Consider the following 20,802-nt stretch of genomic DNA (forward strand, 5'->3'; position numbering starts at 1 on the left):
TCTCCTCTTTATGGTAGATTTGGATACTGATACGCCTACCTCCTGGAGAGTGTTGGTCACTTGGTTGGCTGTTGTGAAGGGGTTTCTCTTCACCATGGAGATTATTCTGCAATCATCCACCACTGTTGTCTTCTGTGGGCGCCCAGGTCTTTTTGCATTGATGAGATCACCAGTGCTTTCTTTCTCAGGATTTACCAAACTGTAGATTTTGCCACTCCTAATATTGTAGCAATTTCTCAGATGGGTTTTTTCTGTTTTTGCAGCTTAAGGATGGCTTGTTTCACCTGCACGGTGAGCTCCTTTGACCGCATGTTTACGTCAGAGCAAAACCTTCCAAATGCAAGCACCACACCTCAAATCAAATCCAGGGCCTTTTATCTGCTTAATTGAAAATTACATAAAGGGATTGCCCACACCTGTCCATGAAATAGCCTTGGAGTCAATTGTCCAATTACTTTTGGTCCCTTTAAAAACAGGGTGGCACATGTTAAGGAGCTGAAACTCCTAAACCCTTCATCCAATTTTAATGTGGATACCCTCAAATGAAAGCTGAAAGTCTGAACTTCAACTGCATATGCACCCTTTTGTTTAAAATTCAGTGTGGTAATGTCTATAACCAAAATTAGGAAAATGTTGTCTGTCCAAATATATATGGACTTAACTGTATAATATACTGTTACACATGCCAGAAGGCATTATTAAGCATGGAAAATATAGTCATGGACACACAATACGGAATATCCTACAAAAGTTTAAAAAAAAAAAATAATGCTTGTGGGACAAAAATTACAAATAGTATGTATTGAATCACAAATATAAAAGCAGATTATAAAATTATATGTGCATCTATTGATATGTGCTGTATTTTTGGACTATAATATGCACTTTTCCCCCAAAATGTTTGCGAGACAATGGGGGTTCGTCTTATAGTCGGAATATACTTACAAGTAGTGTGGCAGTAACAGGAGTTGGGCGATTCTGAGGCATTCCCGGGACAACGCTGCAGGGCGATGATCACACTCCCTTCCCAGGCTGGTGTGGCGGTGCTCTATGGTGCGGGGGGGCTATGGCAGCATTTTGTAAAAGCCCGGAGGCCCCCACACATCCATTGCTGCAATGCAGTGGCCTCTAGGAAAATGGCCGCCTGAGGCGGCGCATGCTCAGATTGAGATTTCGGCAACGATATCTCGTCCCAAGATATTGGGAGACGAGATCTCGTTCTAGAGATCTCAATCTGAGCATGCGCCGTCCCTGGTGGCTATTTTTCCGGAAGCCACCGCATCGCAGAAATGGATGTGCAGAGGGCCTTCGGGCTTTCACAAAATGCCGGCGGAGCCCCCCGCACCATAGAACACCGCCAAACCAGCCTGGGCTGGGGTTTCCCAGAGGCCACTGCATCGCAGCAATAGATGTGTGGAGGCTTCCAGGCTTTCACAAAATGCTGACAGCCCCCACACCACTGCCGAACCTACCGCACCAGTCTGGGATGGGAGTCATATCATCGGACCACCGAACACCCCCTGTGACCACGCTTCCCCAGTGCTGCCGATACCCCCTCCCGGTAAGCTGAATTCGGACCTCCATTTGACACAAATTTTTTCCCCTATTTTCCTTCTGAAAATTTGGGGTGCATTTAATGGCTTGGTGCATCTTATAGTTTATTAAATTATAATAAATAAATAACATTTATTTATTATAATTTAATTATTATAATGTGCCACAGCACTATGGGCAAGAATCATTTGTAAATCAATTTTAGAATACAAACTGACAGAACACAAATTAAGGGGATTTAGAGGGATATTCCAATCTCCAAGCTCATATCCCAATATGTAAGTGTAATAATAATAATATTTGCAGGTGCCTCCAATTAGAAATAGCAGTTAGCGCCATGGAATAAATGGCGCTATAACAATAAATAATAATAATAATAATAATAATAGTTCTGATCCACTGAGTTGCTTACCCCATGTGCAGGGAATTGAAGTAGCTTAGGTATCCACTCTGATAGTTAGCTGTTAGTAGTCATAACCATGGGCATTAAGCTAGTGCAATGCCCTGCACATGGGGTAATTTGAGGTATTTATCATCATTACACCCACTGCATATTGGAATAGGATGTTGGAAAAGGGAATACCACTGTAAAATAAGGGCAAGACTACATAACAGCAGTAAATACTGAAGTTCATAGAGCATAGTAGATGTATGAGAATCACAAGGACAGTGTAATCTCTCTGAAGCAGCATCTATAGCATGAGCTTTATAAAATACGTATTCATTTTAGATGGGTATAGGAAGAAAGGGAACAAAAAAATATTAACAGACCATTCAACATAATTGAGTGGCACCAAACTCCGACATGAGTTTCGGCTCCATTCCTTTGTCTGTGGGAAGGAACACATGTCTGTGTTTGTCACCACTCCATCAGGTTTGTAGGGTTTGCCAATGCTTAAATTCTTTGTGCATAGGTTTTACTCGATTAAATAGCACCATTAGTTAAAAGGTGCTGTACAGATGTCCACACTACCCTCATTGGGGCTCACAATCTACACTCCCCATCAGTAGGTCTTTGGAATGTGGGAGTCACCAGCTCACTGTGCGTGGATAGGCTTAATCCAAGGCACAGACCATGCTCCTGTATAGCATTTCAATCAAAATCCAAAAAGGCATCTTTAGTCCAGCTACATGGATAAAGCATAACATCTTTGAGTAAAAAAAAATGTTGCAACAGAGTAACGTCATAAAATAAGGTATGGACCCCACAGCTTGGCTTCTGCAATAAAGAAGATTTTATGCTTTTCCATGTGGCTGGACTAAATAGGCATTATTGGATTTTCACAGAAAACAGAAGTACCTGGAGGAAACCCAGGCAAACATGGAGGGAACACACAAACTAATTGCAGAAGTAGCCATTGGTGGGTTTTGAACTCTGGACAACTGTAAAGTTAGTGCTAAACACTGAGAATATGTGCTAATTAAACCTGCCCATATGCTTTTTATCTTAACGCATAATAGCTGTAATGTATTACAGAACTCATACTATGGATCTCAAATGGCATATCATCAGATTTCATTCTTATACCGATTTACAACTGGTTCTAGCCTGTAGTATTGTTTCATTTTACTATGCTCCCCCTCCTGCTGCGTTTCCATCCACTGGACAACTATCCGTTTTTGTATATGATTCAAGACAGACCATTTACTTTGTACCGGAATTTGTCCCATAAACACTTTTTTTGTACAATATAAATTCTTACTATGTTGTGGAAAAGCAGCAGATTTTCACCATGAATTTCAACCACTAGCGGACACAGACAGAAAAGGGCCCCTGTGCAGGAACAATATACACAGGTTGCACCAATGATATGTCCGCCCCTGATTTCAACCCTTTATTGTAAAAGTTTCCATAGCCTGCAGATTTGCATTGGGATTCACATGTGGCCTTAACAATAGCGATGTGTCATTTATTGCAGGAGAGAAGCAGCCGAGCATTTACCTTCTATTCTTGACCAGGAGATGTACGAACATGCAGTTCCTTTAACAAATTATAAATTACAAAGTCATCTTTCAGTTTTTAAAACTTTTTTAATTTTTATTTTTTTTTTGTAAGTTTTTATTTTATATTATCTACAAAGTAAAAGTTTTTTTTTCCTTAACTTAAAAGTTACTCCACTGTTGCAAGACAGTGGTCACATCAAACCTGATTCATAAATAATAATCCATCAGTTTGATAAGAATCTTACTGAATCGGTTTCAAGTTGAGACATAAAAAGGGATTTTAGAGTCTTGATTTTTCGTTTTTTAAAGTGAAGATAGCAGCAAGAATCACTCGTGTTATTTCCTTCGCTAGCTGATGAGTTCATAACTTAGAAGGGACTTTAAAAATAAATAACTTCCAGTTATCAGCAAGCAAAGGTGGGGCTTTAGGAGGACCAATGCAGCGTATGTCAGCCTGCAAGCTCCTACATGCCTCTACTCCATTCGACTCTTTCCCACTGCAAGGTGATCAGTTAGCATTCCTATCGGAGGTTAGCAGAAATCTGGGTGGTTTGTTTTTTTTTTTCTTTAAACAAAAATGAGAAATTCTAGATGTCACAACTTCCACTGGAAGGAAGAAGGTGGTGAGAATTTTTGGCCTACAAAAGGGTTCCAGCCTTTTTCACAGAAGCACCAAGTTCAGAGCTGTTGTTGGTGATGTGCTTGCACTAAAAGATAAATAAAAAGGAAAGTTGTTAATACTTAAAACCTTAACAAAACATGTTACATGAAAAAAAAAAATATCTGCTGACATGCGGAACCAAGGCTCACCTGGAGGATGTGTCATGTAGGGGAAGTGTGCAGTTGTAGAAACAGGAATGGGCTGTAAAGCACTCTGTGCAAGTGCAGCTTGAGGACCACCTGGAGGCTGTGCCGTCATCAGCATCATGGGATGACCAGTTGGATGGGAAGGAACCATTCCTGACTGAACATGAGCCTTAACAGTAAATAACAGAAAGTCAGATATGCTAGAATACTTCCACTAAAGACTGAGAAATGCGTTGTGTTTGTACATCAGTTGTCAGGACAGAAGAGCAGCAGACAGTCCGTGGATGGGAAAGTTCTAATGGGGCCCCATGTAATCATCTCTGGGTATCACACACATCAGGGGCCAAGGAACCTCACGGTCACTTCAGAAAGGGATGTATGTTAGAGAGGTCTATATGCATACAGTGTGTACTGAGAGACCAGGGAGGTTCGGTAGGAAAGACAAGGAAATCATGTAAAAAGGTCTCAGGCATGTTGCTAACCTCTAGCCCACCCTCAAAGGAAAAAAAAACTGCAATCATAACCGATAGATATATGGATAGATGATTGGTATTAAACCATTAATTCTCCTATCTAAGAAAACAAGCATAAAATTGTACAAAGAGTTATGCGTGTAACCTGCACACACCTAGGACCTCTACATGCCGGGTCATGAAATCAATAGGCAATTCATTCTGCTCACAGGTCATCATTGTGCACTGAATATTGCTACGTACCTGTTGCACATGAGCCATATGAGGTGGATTGGTATAGGCAGGCTGGACATGTGAAGGGTGAATTGTGAACACAGTCTGCTGGGTTGGGAAGCTGTTTTGTGGGGACTGCGCATTAGAGCCAGGGGTCATAGAAGGCGGTGTTGGAGCCAGCCCCGTGTGGTAAATGGCAGACTGTTGTTGCTGATTAGCAAGGTGCAAAGCCTGGGCTGTCTGGTGTTGGTGGTGCTATGTAAAAAGAGAAAAGCATTTGCATTAACCATACCAACATTGGAGATACTTAAGTGCATTGTTATTATTTGGATTTCCTTCTGTGTAAAGACTGTAATTGATAGTGTTACATAGGAGGATACAAGCGGTAAGCTGCTGCACTTTTATTACCACAGGAAAATGGATGACTAGACAGAATAATGCAGATATTTCTGGGGGAAAAAATAACTAAATACTTATCCACTTTACATTTTAGTTGAAATATTTAAGTCCTGCAATCATTAACCTTCATGAACCAAAACAGGCATCTTTCCTGGTTGTGATTTTCATTAATATTGCAAGACAACATAAGGCTAAACAGACTTCCCATTATTAGGCCTTTTACCTGAACCGGGCTTGGTGCTGGATGACTGCCTCCGTGCTGAGACTGTTGCTGTCCAGTTGGGGTGGCTGAAGGCTGAGGATGAGGGGGGTGAGGATGTAATGCAGGATTGGGGTGTGCGTACTGCTGTGCTAGTGAGCTAGTAGAAACTGGAAGTGAGAAGAAAGGGAAAAAAAAAATCACTTACTATTACAAGACGTGACTGTGATTATTTTTGTAAGAACCAGCGGCATCAAAAGCTGGTAGTTGTAGGGACAAGAATGGAGAGTGGATGTCTGCTTTATGAGTAAATGGCAAAAACAAAAGCATTAAAAACCACAATTCATTTGGATCCTAACAAATAAGTCCCACACTGATCTAACAAATAGAAACATAAATCCGAGTCTCAATCAATATAGCTCATTACATATCTATCTCCAGGTGTGCTTTCTATAGGACTGTACAGAATTTACGGACTCCTAAAAAGGTATTGCACTTTATAAATGTAGCTCAATTTGTCTTGAAAAATAACTTGTTTTCTCCTAACTACTGCAATATAATATTACTGTAGGCACCACTGCTTGCTCTGGGGTTGCCATGGCAACATCACTATACTCTGCATGCACATCCTGTTAGGTTTCCTCCATACCCACGCACACCATTAACCAGTAGTACAAGTGGTAACAAGAGGTCACATAAGGGAGCAGACTATCTATAAGGCTGTATTCTGTTCTGCATGAGAGATGTTTATAAGTGTAGAAAAGGATCACAACAGAACAATGCGAGGAAAGATCTCATTAATAAACTACTGACCCTTCTGATGCCACCATGACAAGCCCAGTTAAGACAAAAACTGGCCTTAAAGGGAATCTGTTACCAGGTGTAATGTAGGTGCTGATTTCTATACAATTAGGGTATGTGTCCACGTTCAGGATTGCATCAGGATTTGGTCAGGATTTTATGTCAGTATTTGTAAGCCAAAACCAGGAGTGGGTGATAAATGCAGAAGTGGAGCATATGTTTCTATTATACTTTTCCTCTAATTGTTCCACTCCTGGTTTTGGCTTACAAATACTGATGTAAAATCCTGACCAAATCCTGATGCAATCCTGAACGTGGACACATACCCTAAGTGTTATATCATCAGGAGAATATTACTACAGGACAAGCTGCCTTGTGCCTCCTAGTCCAACCTCTCCCACAGCAGATTGGCAGTGTCTCTGATCCTACCACACACTCCTTTCAGATTACATAGCAAAAGCCTGCTGACAGATTCCATTTAAGATTATACATTCCTATTTGAATACTACAACTATACTTATTTCCTTTAGAAATTGATCAATGATTATTATACGGATATAACAGATGAATTTAGCTCATCACTAACCAACTTGTTTGGACGAGAGATGGATAGAGTGGATAATATGGTTGGACAGCTCATACGGTACAAATAATAAAGCCATCTGAATAAATACAGATGACCAGATCTTCCTATAGGTCTCCAAAAGATACTCTGGTTTAACCATAGAGCCTACATATGGATCTGGTGTCATGCTGCATCCAAACACATAAGAGCTTTGTATAATGAGATGAACATCAATGCAAGTAGATCGTATAGTGTATGACTTTATAACGCATAAAACATAACAATGAGCCCAAATATATTATACTATAAAAGAAAACCTTGGTGTAGCTACAGAAAGAAGCAGTTTCCTATTAACAGATTACTCGTACAGGTATGTTCACACGTCGGCTTTCATGGGAATCTTGGGTACAAATCTGCATGAAACCCACAACCCTGGTATAGAAAGGGGTTTTCTGCAACCGTGTTCACATGGAACACAACATTTCATGTTACTTATTCACATGGATTTGCACAGACAAACTGCCAGCCCTGCCAGATGAGTGTTCGTTCGGATCCGCAGCCTTGCAAGCTGCACATCTGTGGGAAAAACGTGAGCAATTTCCAAAGCCAACCTTGGAGTAAAATGAAAATCAGACATGTGAACATACCATAAAAGGGGGAAAGAACACTGGCTGAAATGTTAAGAAAAAAAATTGCCGTTTTAGGCTATACCAGTGAGGAAAAAAAAAATCTATATAAAAAATATAGCCAGTCATATAGTGAAAGATGAAGGGAACCTGTCACCAGAAAAAAAGCTGTCATTAACCTACAGATATGGGGTTAATCTGCAAGTTAATAACCTTCCCGGCGACCACACTAACGCTGGTAACTTTATTCCACAGGCAGCGTCCCGGATTCAGCCATGGGGCGGAGCGGGTTCAGGCACCGCTGAGTATAGAGAACAGCCGCTGTAACCGCCCCCGGTCCTGACTGACATTGCCTCTGCAATGGGGCCGGATGACAATAAGATTGGGGTGTGCAGTTACAGCAGCCGTTTTGTAACAGAGCGGTGACTGAACCAGAACGCTGCCGGGGGTAATAAAGTTCATTTTCTCACCGCAGATTTCGGCTAAGCGCAGGCGCCGGGCAGGTTAGCATTGTTATTACCCTGCAGGTTATCCCCATATCTACAGGTTAATAACGTTATTCCTGGTGACAGGTTCCCTTTAAATAATAGAAGCGTTTCATTTCCTGGGCTCTGCTAGAGACAGTGTAAGACTGGTTCCAGCTGTTAAGGCCTGTGGGCCAAAAAATGTGTGGTGCCTTAAGAACTACCGTACGTGTATGTGCCAGCAAGGTCAAAGGTTTTATTATATCCTGTACATAGTTTTTGGAACAAGCATAGCCCACGGTCTTCCATGACCGCACTAAGATTCCAGGGGTTTTCTGTGGTATCCATATAGCGTTCAAGCATTTGCAAGAGAAAGACAATGAGCTGGCACAGAATGTGTCTAGAAGAGCTGCACATATTAAACAGATTTAGACATTTATTTTTAGGCTGATTATTAACAGTTTCCACGTGTTTCCATATTTTGTTTGTAAATATCTAAGAATATACAGTCACTATTTTTCAAGTGTGTGTGTACAATACAGATCAAAAACTGGTAAAATAAGTTGACATTATTGGCTATCTAGAATATTAACCGTTACTGTGATGACAGGTCCAAGAGAGCGGTCATCACATGCTTGACAGGCAAACTTGCCCTGATCATTCCTCTGCTTCCATACATCTGTACTAACTAGATATACCATAAAAGTGTGGTCACGCAGCAAGAGCAGCTCATTCCTCCCTGTGATGGCTTTACATCTGCGCACACATGGACACCTCCATTCTAAGGGGACTAGTCAAAAAAGTGGTAGTTTTACCAGAAATTTGGCGTTTAATAAAACGGATCCACTAAGCTTGTGTGGCACAATTTTTTCCATGTCACAATCTTTAAAAACAATTCTTACACTGACTTTCTAGAATTCAACTTCCCGTTTTAGGAAACAACACATGGAAATTAGCCTTAACCAACAGAATAATTGTATCTAATGTATTGACGCATCTAATGAGCGTGTACAAAAAAGTCATGGTGAAGGGAGGCATCAGCCGTGACCACCTATTGGGATTGGTGGATGTGTGTTATCAGCTGTATATGGTTGTTGGGTGTCATTGTAATCCTCCCTCTGATGAGCTCTAAATCAGCCCTAATGGCCAGTATTAAATTTGCAAGATTAAAAATGTATAATATATATATTTTTTTTTAGAAATACACGTAACAAAAAAAAAAAAAAAAGATTTAGAATTATCACCTAAATGGAATGTATTTCCGGAAAATGGTTTATTTAAATTTGCCATTATATGAAAGAGAAAAAAAAAAGCACTATACGTTATTCTTCAGTGGTTCTTATTACTATCTGACACAGCTTGTGAATCTACTAAGACTACAATGCATCTATTCACAGGCCCTTTATCGCTGAACACCCTTTCTGGTGTAACTGAAAGCTTTTTCAACATTCACTATGTGATTACAAGCACAGTCAAGTAAAAGCAAGGGAATGAAAAACAACAACTCACTGGCAAAGTAGAAAGAAGGGGCAGTCTCCTTGTTGTTTGGAATTTTAGGACATGCTGAATTTGGGGGAAATAGAAACGCAAATTAGCCTTTGATGAAAGCATTGTAAGGCTGACATGATGGAAAATGAGTATGAAATTTATTCTGCTGTAGCTTTAGACTGAAGCAGGAGAGGAGTCACCGTAAACGTTGTCATGCACATAATCCCCGTCACTCCACAGATTAGCATTGTTCAGAAATGTTCTGGTTTGCCCTCGCCAGCCTACGCACACACAGCTTTAAATGACAAAATCACTGCAGAGGCCAAACCGGTGTGGGTAACGTCAGTGTCACCACAGCGGCATCCAGCTGGGCGCGCTCCAGCAGATAGCTGCGGCCTCAAGACATTTGTCTCAGAGTTCAATTCAGTCCTTACTCAGCCAAGATTTTCAGGCTGCCATATCTGCAGCAGTCGTAAATCCACTTGTAAAGTGAAGGATATTAAAATCATGTAGCATCACCAGTACAAGTTGTAGAGCCAAAAAACTAATTATTTATTAAAAGGATATGTATTAAAAAAAAAATAATATTAAAAAAATAGATAAGTAGTGCAGATTTTCTATACAACACATTTTCAGGTATGTGGCTTTAAAATGTTGACGTACTTGATATACAGTATTTTTTGCTATCAGTCAATGTCCATAATAGGTTCCCTTCAGGTAAATCTGACGAGTCCTGTTAAAAAATGCCATTAATCTGCAAATGTGGGGTAATTCTGCAAGTTAATAATGTTCTAAAGCAGTGTGGCCACCGCACTGAGAGCCCAGCTACTGGGAGAAATTAACTGTATTCCTCTCGGCAGCCTCAGGCTTCCAGTCAGAGACGCGGCTTCAGACACCTCAGTACGTAGCGAGCATCGGCTGTAACCATGCTCCGGCACTGACTGACAACCGGCTCTATAGCGCATCGGTGCAGAGCTGCCAGTCCGTATGGACTGTATACTGAGTGGTGACTGAAGCCACGTCTTCATGACTGAGGATTACTGTTTATTTCTTCGCAGTCTGGCTTCCAGTGCCGCAGCAACACGGCTTTAAGACATTATCAATCTACAGATTAACCACATGCAGGGCGGAAAATAGGTTTTTGGCACTGCCAATTTTGCAAGTTTTCCCACCTACAAAGAATGGAGAGGTTTGTAATTTTTATCGTAGGTACAATTCAACTGTGAGAGACAATCTAAAAATAAAAAAACCTGAAATTCATCTTGTATGATTTTTAAATAATTAAATTGCATTTTTTTTTGCATGAAGTATTTGATAACCTTCCAACCAGAAAGAGTTCTGGTTCTCATAGACCTGTTAGTTTTTCTTTACGAAGAAGCTCTCCTACTCTGCACTCATTACCTGTATTAATTGCACCTGTTTGAACGTGTTAGTTGTATAAAAAAAAAAACACCGGTCCACACAATAAATCACTCTCCAAACTCTCCACCATGGCCGAGACCAAAGAGCTGTCTAAGGACACCAGGGACACAATTGTAGACGTGGACAAGGCTGGGATGGGCTACAAGACAATATATGCAAGCAGCTTGGTGAGCAGTAAATAACTGATGGCACAATTAGAAAATGGCAGAAAAACAGGATGACAGTCAATCTTCCTCAGTCTGAGGCTCCATGCAAGATCTCACCTTGTGGGGCAAGGATGATTCTGAGAAAGGTAATGAATCAGCCCAGAACTACAAGGGAGAAACTGGCCAATGACCTGAAGAGAGCAGGGATCAGTGTCTAAAACATTACCATTAGTAACACACTACACCATCATGGATTAAAATCTTGCAGGGCACGCAAGGTCCCCCTGCTCGTGCCAGCATATGTCCAAGCCCTTTTGAAGTTTCCCAATGACCATCTGGATGATCCAGAAGAGGCATGGGAGAAGGTCATGTGGTCAGATGAGACCAAAATGAACTTTTTGGTATCAACTCCACTCACACTGTTTGGAGGAAGAAGAAGAAGGATTAGTACATCCCCAAGAACACCATCCCAACCGTGAAGCATTGTGGGGGAAACATCATACTTTACGGGTGATTTTCTGCAAAGGGGAAAGAACGACTGCACCATATTGAAGGGAGGATGGACGGGGTCAAGTATCGCAAAATTTTGGCCAACTACCTCCTTCTGTCAGTAAGAATATTGGATATGGGGGTTATAACCGTGTCTTCCAGCATGACAATGACCCAAAATACACAGTAGGGCAACTAAGGAGTGGCTCTAAGAATTACACTGCTCAAAAAAATAAAGGGAAAACTAAAATCCCACATCCTAGATATCACTGAATGAAATATTCCAGTTGTAAATCTTTATTCATTACATAGTGGAATGTGTTGAGAACAATAAAACCTAAAAATAATCAATGTAAATCACAACTAATATCCATGGAGGTCTGGAGTTGGAATGATGCTCAAAACCAAAGTGGAAAATGAAGTTACAGGCTGATCCAACTTCAATGGAAATGCCTCAAGACATGGAAATGATGCTCAGTACTGTGTGGCCTCCACGTGCCTGTATGATCTCCCTACAACGCCTGGGCATGCTCCTGATGAGGCAGCGGATGGGCTCCTGAGGGATCTCCTCCCACACCTGGACTAAAGCATCCGCCAACTCCTGGATAGTCTGTGGTGCAACGTGATATTGGTGGATGGTGCGAGATATGATGCCCCAGATGTGTTCAATCGGATTCAGGTCTGGGGAACAGGCGGGCCCAGTCCATAGCTTCAATGCCTTCATCTTTCAGAAACTGCAGACACACTCCAGCCACATGAGATCTGGCATTGTCCTTCATTAGGAGGAACCCAGGGCCAACTGCACCAGTATATGGTCTCACAAGGGGTCTGAGGATCTCATCTTGGTACCTAATGGCAGTCAGGCTACCTCTGGCGAGCACATGGAGGGCTGTGCGGCCCTCCAAAGAAATGCCACCCCACACCATTACTGACCCACTGCCAAACTGGTCATGCTGAAGGATGTTGCAGGCAGCAGAAAGCTCTCCATGGCATCTCCAGACTCTGTCACGTCCGTCACATGTGCTCAGTGTGAACCCGCTTTCATCTGTGAAGAGCACAGGGTGCCAGTGGCAAATTTATCAATCCTGGTGTTCTGTGGCAAATGCCAAGCTCCCTGCATGGTGTTGGACTGTGAGCACAACCCTCATCTGTGGACATCGGGCACTCAGACCATTGTCATGAAGTCGGTTTCTAACCGTTTGTGCAGACACATGCACATTTGTGGCCTGCTGGAGGTCATTTTGCAGGGCTCTGGCAGTGCTCCTCCTCTTCCTCCTTGCACAAAGGCTGAGGTAGCAGTCCTGCTGCTGGGTTGTTGCCCTCCTACGGCCCCCTCCATGTCTCCTGGTAGTGCCTCCAACTCTTGGACACTACGCTGACAGACACAGCAAACCTTCTTGCCACAGCTCGCATTGATGTGCCATCCTGGATGAGCTGCACTACCTGAGCCACTTATGTGGGTTGTAGAGTGCGTCTCATGCTACCACGAGTGTGAAAGCACAACCAACATTCAAAAGTGACCAAAGCATCAGCCAGAAAGCATTGGTACCGAGATGTGATCCCAACCTGCAGAACCACTCCATTATTGAGTGTGTCTTGATAATTGCCAATAATTTCCATCTGTTGTCTATTCCATTTGCTCAACAGCATGTGCTAAGTGGACAGCTTGATTTCACAGAAGTTTGGCTTACTTGGAGTTATATTCTGTTTAAGTGTTCCCTTTATTTTTTGAGCACTGTATTTCAAAGTCAGTCTCCAGACCTGACTCCAATAGAACATCTTTGGAGGGAGACGAAACTCAATGTTGCCCAGTGACAGCTCTGGAACCTGAAAGATCTGCAGAAGATCTGTATGGAGGAGTGGGTTAAAATTGCTACTGCAGTGTGTGCAAACTGGATCAAGAACTTACAGGACACATCTGACCTGTGTAATTGCCAACAAAAAGGGTTCTATACCAAAAAAGATGTTTTTCTATTGTATTAAGTACTTATTTCATCCAATAAAAGGCAAATTATGTAAAAATCATACAAAGTGATTTTCTGGATTTTTTTAATTAAGATTTTGTCTCTCAGTGCTGTAGTGTATCTAGGATAAAAATTACAGACCTCCATTCTTTGTAGGTGGGAAGATTTGCAAAATCGGTAATGTATCAAATACTTATTTTCCCCACTGTATCTGTCAGTGAATAGTAGTTTTTTTTATTTTTTATTACAAGACAGGGTTAATTTAAAACCTTAAAAAGGTGTTGTCTACTGGACTGCTCCTTAAGTGCCCCACATAAAAAAACAGCACTCCTGCAGCCTTCGCAATCCATCTGAAGTATGACGACTGCAGCTGACTGGCTGCAATCACATGACAATGATGTGACTACGGAAAACTTCAGGTGGCTCTGTTTCTAGCCTTTACAACAGGAGTTTGGCTATTAATCATTATCTAATGTTAATCACACAAGCACAGTGACTGTCTCAGGATGACCTTCCGGGGTAACTATACGGCACAAAGCTTCTAGTACGACAATTCATCATTTAACATTAAATCACAGCGCACCAATGGGCGAAAAAAAGATAGAGTGAACATTAATGAAATGAGCAATACAAAGTGATATCAGTGCATTGAAAAACCTAAACTTTTACATAAAGACAAGATGAACATGAACTTTATAATAAAAAAAAACAAAAACACAAAACCAAGAAACTTAAAGGGACCAGTCATTTTGAGCATGGAGTCTGATTTACAGAGCAGAACACCACTTAGATTCACAAAGTGCAGTTTGTTTTTTTAAACCATGTGCGTGGATTACCTGAGTCTACATGTCGCTATCCAAGACTAGTATAGGGAGCACCAAATCCATTTAGTCAGACATTCAGGCAACCTAGGACAGCTTACCAAATGGTGTCAGGCTGACGACTTGTCTACAGTCAATTGCAGTCTAAAAATTGGACATGTATGTATGTATGTATGTATGTATGTATGTATGTATGTATGTATGTATGTATGTATGTATGTATATATATATATATATATATATATATATGTATATGTGAATGTATGTATGTATGTGTGTATATATATATATATATATATATATATATATATATATATATATATATATATATATATATATATATATATATATATATATATACATATACATACACACAATCTCTTACGAGAAGGTCGACTCAAAGCACTCCCTGCAAATATACATGTGAAAATAAATATAAACCTAGGTCTTGAGAAGACATGGCAGCAATTGCCCATACGCTATATATCACACACTTATTAATAAGGAGTGACTCCCTATTCATAACCAGCGATAGTAATGAAAAACCTCAAGCTATAGAGAAATCTACAGACAAGGATGCTCTGTTTGGCTAAGCAGCAGCAGATCTTATGAGAGGGAATTCCCATGAAGTATTAAAGCTCTGTTATAATAAATTGGAACATGGACTGCGATCAATATGGGAAAAAAAAAAAAAATGCAAATGGACGTTATTTTGGGGAGGAGGGGGGGGGGGAGCCATTCTCGACTTTTACAGCCCTAACTAATAACCTTTTTAAGAGTAGTCCCTGCAGGACCCCGAAGTAGCCCCACGGCCATTTTGGATCCGGGCCTGCAGGGAGGAGACGCTCGGTACAAGGTGAGCACATCGCTTTGTACCGATCGTCTCAGAGAAGCCCGCAGGGAGCCCCCTCCCTGCGCGATGCTTCCCGATGTCCCCGGAACACTGTGATCATGTTTGATCGCGGTGTTCCGGGGGTTAATGTGCCGGGAGCGGTCCGTGACCGCTCCTGGCACATAGTGCCGGATGTCAGCTGCGATAGTCAGCTGACACCCGGCCGCGCTCCCACCGATAGCGCGGCCGATCGCATATGACGTACTATCCCGTCAGTGGGAATTAAGTCCCAGGTCGCCTTGACGGGATAGTACGTCATATGGGATTAAGGGGTTAATAGAGCTATATGAGGGTTTGTTTTGGTTTATTTACACAATAAAATGTTAAGAATTTATTTGTACCACTTTTGGAATAAGTACATCTCTATGAATATTTTTGAGGCAGGATGAAAAAAAATAGCAATTCTGGCATTTATTTATTTTTTAGTTATTCACTGGGAGAGATAAACAATGTTATAGTGTTAGACTATGGAACATTACAAACATGGCAGTAACAAATGCAACTTTATGAACGGTACATTGTTTTTGTTCACAAACGAACCCATTTTTACTGTGATACATATGTATTGGTCTGCCTTTGGGGGGGGGATTAATTTATTATAGAGTATGGCAGACTCAAAGGCTCCACTTGACATAGCTACCAGTTTAGCACCCTACAATGAGGTATATGAGGGATTAAAGTCATGGAATCTGAAAGAACGCAGATTCTAGCAATCACAGAGAGAGCCTGGCTGAGTATATCAGCCAAGCTCTTGCAGCTGAAATCAGTGAAAGCACAAAGTGACTTGTGCGTATGACGAATATATATGTAAAATAGCGCCAAGGAGTTAAATATCTGTATAAGATGCTGTACATTCACCACACAGACAAGAAATATACAACTAAGTACACCCTATAATGCAAAACTGTTGCCTCTGGCGGCCTTACATTGATTGCAAAGGTACAAACCTCGAGTTGTCAGGATTCAAAAAAAGATCTGAAGGAAACAAAAATGGTTGTGTAAAATAAAAAGTAAATGTACTTAGCCATAGTATCCACCTTTCCACATTCACAATCCCCCTGCTGTGCTGGTAATCTGTTTATCTTGTCTGCATTGGTCTCATCATGAATACCCAATGAGACTATTGTTGTAAAATCATAACACTGATGAGCTGTAAACGGCTGTGGTCATGTAGACACACACCACTGTATAGTGGAAACTGAAATCCAGGGGGAGGAGGTAACTTGCCCGCTAGAGTTTTGGGGACAAAATGGACGAGCATGCAATATTCATTTATTTCAGCTAGATTGGTGCCAGTATGCAAGTTTTTAATTAATATCAAAAAACTTAATTGTGATTACAAGAGAACGTTTCCGTATGGGACATGTGCAACCTTGTTCCCACTTAGCATTTGCAGTTTCTGCAATTGCAGTTTTTCAACAATTTTGGGGACATTTTCCAACTTCTATATTTACACGTGGTCCAGAAACTTGAATGACATCACTTCTCCTTAAAAATAAATGCTATTAACCTGCAGATATGAGGTGAATTGCGTTCTAAAGACCTGCGCCCGACGCACTAAAAGCTTGGATGTCAGGAGAAAATGAACTTTATTCCTCCTGGCAGCCTCCGCCTTTCAGTCACTGCTCACCAAGAGGGCACTGCCAATTCATAATTGAACTGAAGGGGTTCTCCTAAAGCATGCTGCATAGCAATGGAGAAAATAGAAGAGACAAAGATCCATGCCAAAAAGTAGGCAACTGCCAGGAAAATACCGTAGATTAAATTTTAACTTTATTAATGTAAACAACAACAAATCACGTGCAACAAGACAGACTCACATATTTTAACCCCTTAGTGACAGAGCAAATTTTTACAATTCTGACCACTGTCACTTTATGAGGTTATAACTCTGGAACGCTTTAACGGATCCGGCTGATTCAGAGACGTGACATACTGTACTTCATGTTAGTGGTAACATTTCTTTGATATTACTTGCGATTATTTATGGAATAAATGGAAGTATGGTGAAAAATTTTAAAATTTAGAAGTTTTCAAACTTTGTATTTTTATGCCCTTAAATCAGAGAGATGTCACAAAAAAGTTAATAAGTAACATTTCCCACATGTCTACTTTACATCAGCACAATTTAGGAACCACATTTTTTTTTGTTAGGGAGTTATAAGGGGTTAAAAGTTGACCAGCAATTTCTCATTTTTACAACCCTTTTTTTTTTTTTTTTTAAGGGACCACATCACATTAAGTGATTTTGAGGGGTCTATATGATGGTTATTTTCTAAGTGTGACACCATTCTAAAAACTGCACCCCTCAAGGTGCTCAAAACCACATTCAAGAAGTTTATTAACCCTTTACGTGCTTCACAGGAACTGAAACAATGTGGAAGGAAAAAATGAACATTTAACTTTTTTTTGCAAACATTTTACTTCAGAACCATTTTTTTTTTTAATTATTTTCACAAGTGTAAAAACAGAAATTTAACCATAAATTTTGTTGTGCAATTTCTCCTGAATACGCCGATACCCCATATGTAGGGGTGAACCACTGTTAGGGCGCACGGCAGACCTTGGAAGAGAAGGAGCGCCGTTTGACTTTTTCAATGCAGAATTGGCTGGAATTGAGATCGGACGCCATGTCGTGTTTGGAGAGCCCCTGATGTGCCTAAACAGTGGAAACGCTCCAGAAGTGACACCATTTTGGAAACTAGACCCCTAAGGAACTTATCTAGATGTGTGGTGAGCACTTTAAACCCCCAAGTGCTTCACAGACATTTATAAAGTAGAGCCGTGAAAAAAAATCCTTTTTTATCCCTCAAATAATTTTTTAGCCTGCAATTTTTTATTTTCTCAAGGGTAACATGACACATTGAACCCCAAAATTTGTTGACCATTTTTTTCCTGAGTTTGCCAATACCCCATATGTGGGGGGAGCACTGTTTCGGCACACATCGGGGCTCGGAAGGGAAGGAGCGCCGCTTGGAATGCAGACTTTGATGGGATGGTCTGCGGGCGTCATGTTGCATTTGCAGAGCTCCTGATGTACCTAAACAGTAGAAACCCCCCATAAGTGACCCCATTTTGGAAGCTAGCCCCCCCCCAAAGAGCTTATCTAGATGTGTGGTGAGCACTACGAAGCCCCAACTGCTTTACAGAAGTATATAATGTAGAGCCATGAAAATAAAAAAAAAAAATCATTTTTTTCCCCAAATTTTTACTTTCACTAGGGTAACAGGAGAAATTGGACCCCAAAATGTATTGTGCAATTTATGCTGAGTAGGCTGATACCCCATATGTGGGGGGAAACCACTGTTTCGGCGCATGGCAGAGCTCGGAAGGGAAGGAGCGCCGTTTTGGAATGCAGACTGATAGAACGGTCTGCGGGCGTTATGTTGCCTTTGCAGAGCCCCTGATGAACCTAAACAGTAGAAACCCCCCACAAGTGACCCCATTTTGGAAACTAGACCCCCCAAGGAACTTATCTAGATGTGTGGTGAGAACTTTAAATGCCCAAGTGCTAAGCAGACGTTTATAATAGAGTCGTGAAAATAATTTTTTTTTTCCACAAAAAAGATTTTTTAGCCCCCAAGTTTTTATTTTCACAAGGGTAACAGGAGAAATTGGACCCCAAAAGATGTTTCCCCATTTATCCCGAGTACGCCGATGCCCCATATGTGGGGATAAACCACTGTTTGGGCGCATGGCAGAGCTCAGAAGGGAGAAAGCACCATTTGACTTTTTGAGTGCAAAATTGGCTGTCGCGTTTGGAGACCCCCTGATGTACCTAAACAGTGGAAACCCCCAATTCTAACCCGATCCATAATCCTAATCACAACCCTAACGATAATCACAACCCTTATCCCAACCCTAAGCATAACCCTAATCAAAACCCTAAATCCAACACACCCCTTATCCTAATCTCAAACCTAACCCTAATCCCAATACTCCCCTAACCCTAATCCCAACCTTAACCCTAATTCCAAATGTAACCCTAATGCCAACTCTAACCCTAATACCAACCCTAATCCTAACCCTAACTTTAGCCGCAACCCTAGCCCTAACTTTAGCCCTAGCCCCAACCCTAGCCCTAACTTTAGCCCCAACCCTAACCCCAGCCCTAACCCTAACTTTAGCCCCAACCCTAACCCTAACTTTAGCCCCAACCCTAACTTTAGCCCCAACCCTAACCCTGTATTTAGCCCAACTTCTCTAGCTGCCGGCCGGCAGATCATGGCGGGCGCATTGCGCCCACCATTTTCTTACCGGATAAAGAAGCCGGCGGCCAGGAGGGGACGCAGGAGGACCCAGGGACACCGGTAAGCATAACAGGGTCCCCGAATCCCCCCATTTCTCTGTCCTCTGATGTGCAATCAGAGGACAGAGAATGACACCGCTTTTTTTTTTTTTGCGGTCGCCGGTAAACGGTTAATTACCGGCGATCGCAACCCGGGGGTCGGTAAAAAAAAACCCGAATCGTGTTCCCTGGGGTCTTGGCTACCCCCGGCAACCGAGACCACAGAGAAAATCTGACTCTGGGGGGTGCTATTCAATTTTTCCACAGGCCCGTTAATTAACGGCGCTGTGGTTTAAGTACCCTAAACTGCCGCCGTTAAAAGGCGTATCGGTGGTCATTAAGGGGTTAAAACCAAAGACAGGTTCAATAGCTGGTTATGCCCTTGATATGGCAATAACCTACCTCCACAGATGTTCACAAAAATCCAAATTGCAGTATATTAGTATATAATACCAGCAGGGAAGTTTCATATAAACAAAGATTCGTCAGGAAACAGAACAATGAGATGTACTCTTGAAGCAGACATTTCCCCTGAAGAAGCCATGGATGTGGCAGGCGATACGCGTGGGGTCTGCTCCTCCATAAATTTTCTACTGGCAAAAATGGCTCCAAATAGAAATTTTGGTACCCCAATACCAGCAGGCTTGAACCCTGATATTTTTTCACAAATATTTTTGATGCGCTAGCAAGGTTTTCTTGCTCTTAATAGCCTTTCCATTGTTTTTGTTTCTTATTCTCCCTTATGTATTTTTTGATTGCGATAATAACTTTACGGGTTAAACCTTCTGGTAGTCCACAACCAGAGGAGTTTTTTTGTATTTCAGTCACTGACATGGTGTTGTGAATAGGAGTATTTCGCCTTTTACGGTCTTCATATTGTGCATGTTTTTTTTGCACATCTATGGGTTCATGGGTATAACCATTTAGTAAGCGTACATATCAATGTTCTTTTTTCTCATGAATCTTTGATAATATGAAATTTTCCTGTTGGTATTATATACTAATATACTGCCATTTGGATTTTTGTAAACTTCTGTGGAGGTAGGTTATTGCCATATCAAGGGCATAACCAGCTATTGAACCTGTCTGTTTTTTAAATGCTTTTAGGAGTCGGTCTTGCACATGATTTGCTGTGGTTTCCATATATAAAGTTAAAATTTTATATATTTTCCTGGCAGTTCCCTATTTTTTAGCATGCATCTTTTTCTCATCTATTTTCTTCAGTCACTGCTCAGAACACAGTGAGT

General features: G+C 41.3%; 1 protein-coding gene across 26 annotated transcripts in view; it reads right to left on the bottom strand.

The window, feature by feature from the left end:
- Positions 1 to 4,048: 4,048 nt before the first annotated feature.
- The window catches only part of ATXN2 (ataxin 2), a 121,687-nt gene continuing 104,933 nt past the window's right edge, over positions 4,049 to 20,802 (bottom strand). For 16 of the 26 annotated variants that reach the window (XM_069754984.1, XM_069754952.1, XM_069754942.1 and 13 more), the window contains 5 exons: positions 9,555 to 9,608; positions 5,614 to 5,759; positions 5,022 to 5,246; positions 4,309 to 4,474; positions 4,049 to 4,205 (listed from right to left, as the gene is read on the bottom strand). In XM_069754984.1, coding sequence (XP_069611085.1) covers positions 4,177 to 4,205; positions 4,309 to 4,474; positions 5,022 to 5,246; positions 5,614 to 5,759; positions 9,555 to 9,608 — 620 coding nt within the window. In that variant the 3' untranslated portion in view covers positions 4,049 to 4,176. The remainder of the gene's footprint in view (positions 4,206 to 4,308; positions 4,475 to 5,021; positions 5,247 to 5,613; positions 5,760 to 9,554; positions 9,609 to 20,802) is intronic. The other 10 variants (XM_069755022.1, XM_069754963.1, XM_069755045.1 and 7 more) reach the window with 1 other exon arrangement.

Source organism: Ranitomeya imitator, chromosome 1, assembly GCF_032444005.1.
Source record: "Ranitomeya imitator isolate aRanImi1 chromosome 1, aRanImi1.pri, whole genome shotgun sequence".
Lineage (NCBI taxonomy): Eukaryota > Metazoa > Chordata > Amphibia > Anura > Dendrobatidae > Ranitomeya > Ranitomeya imitator.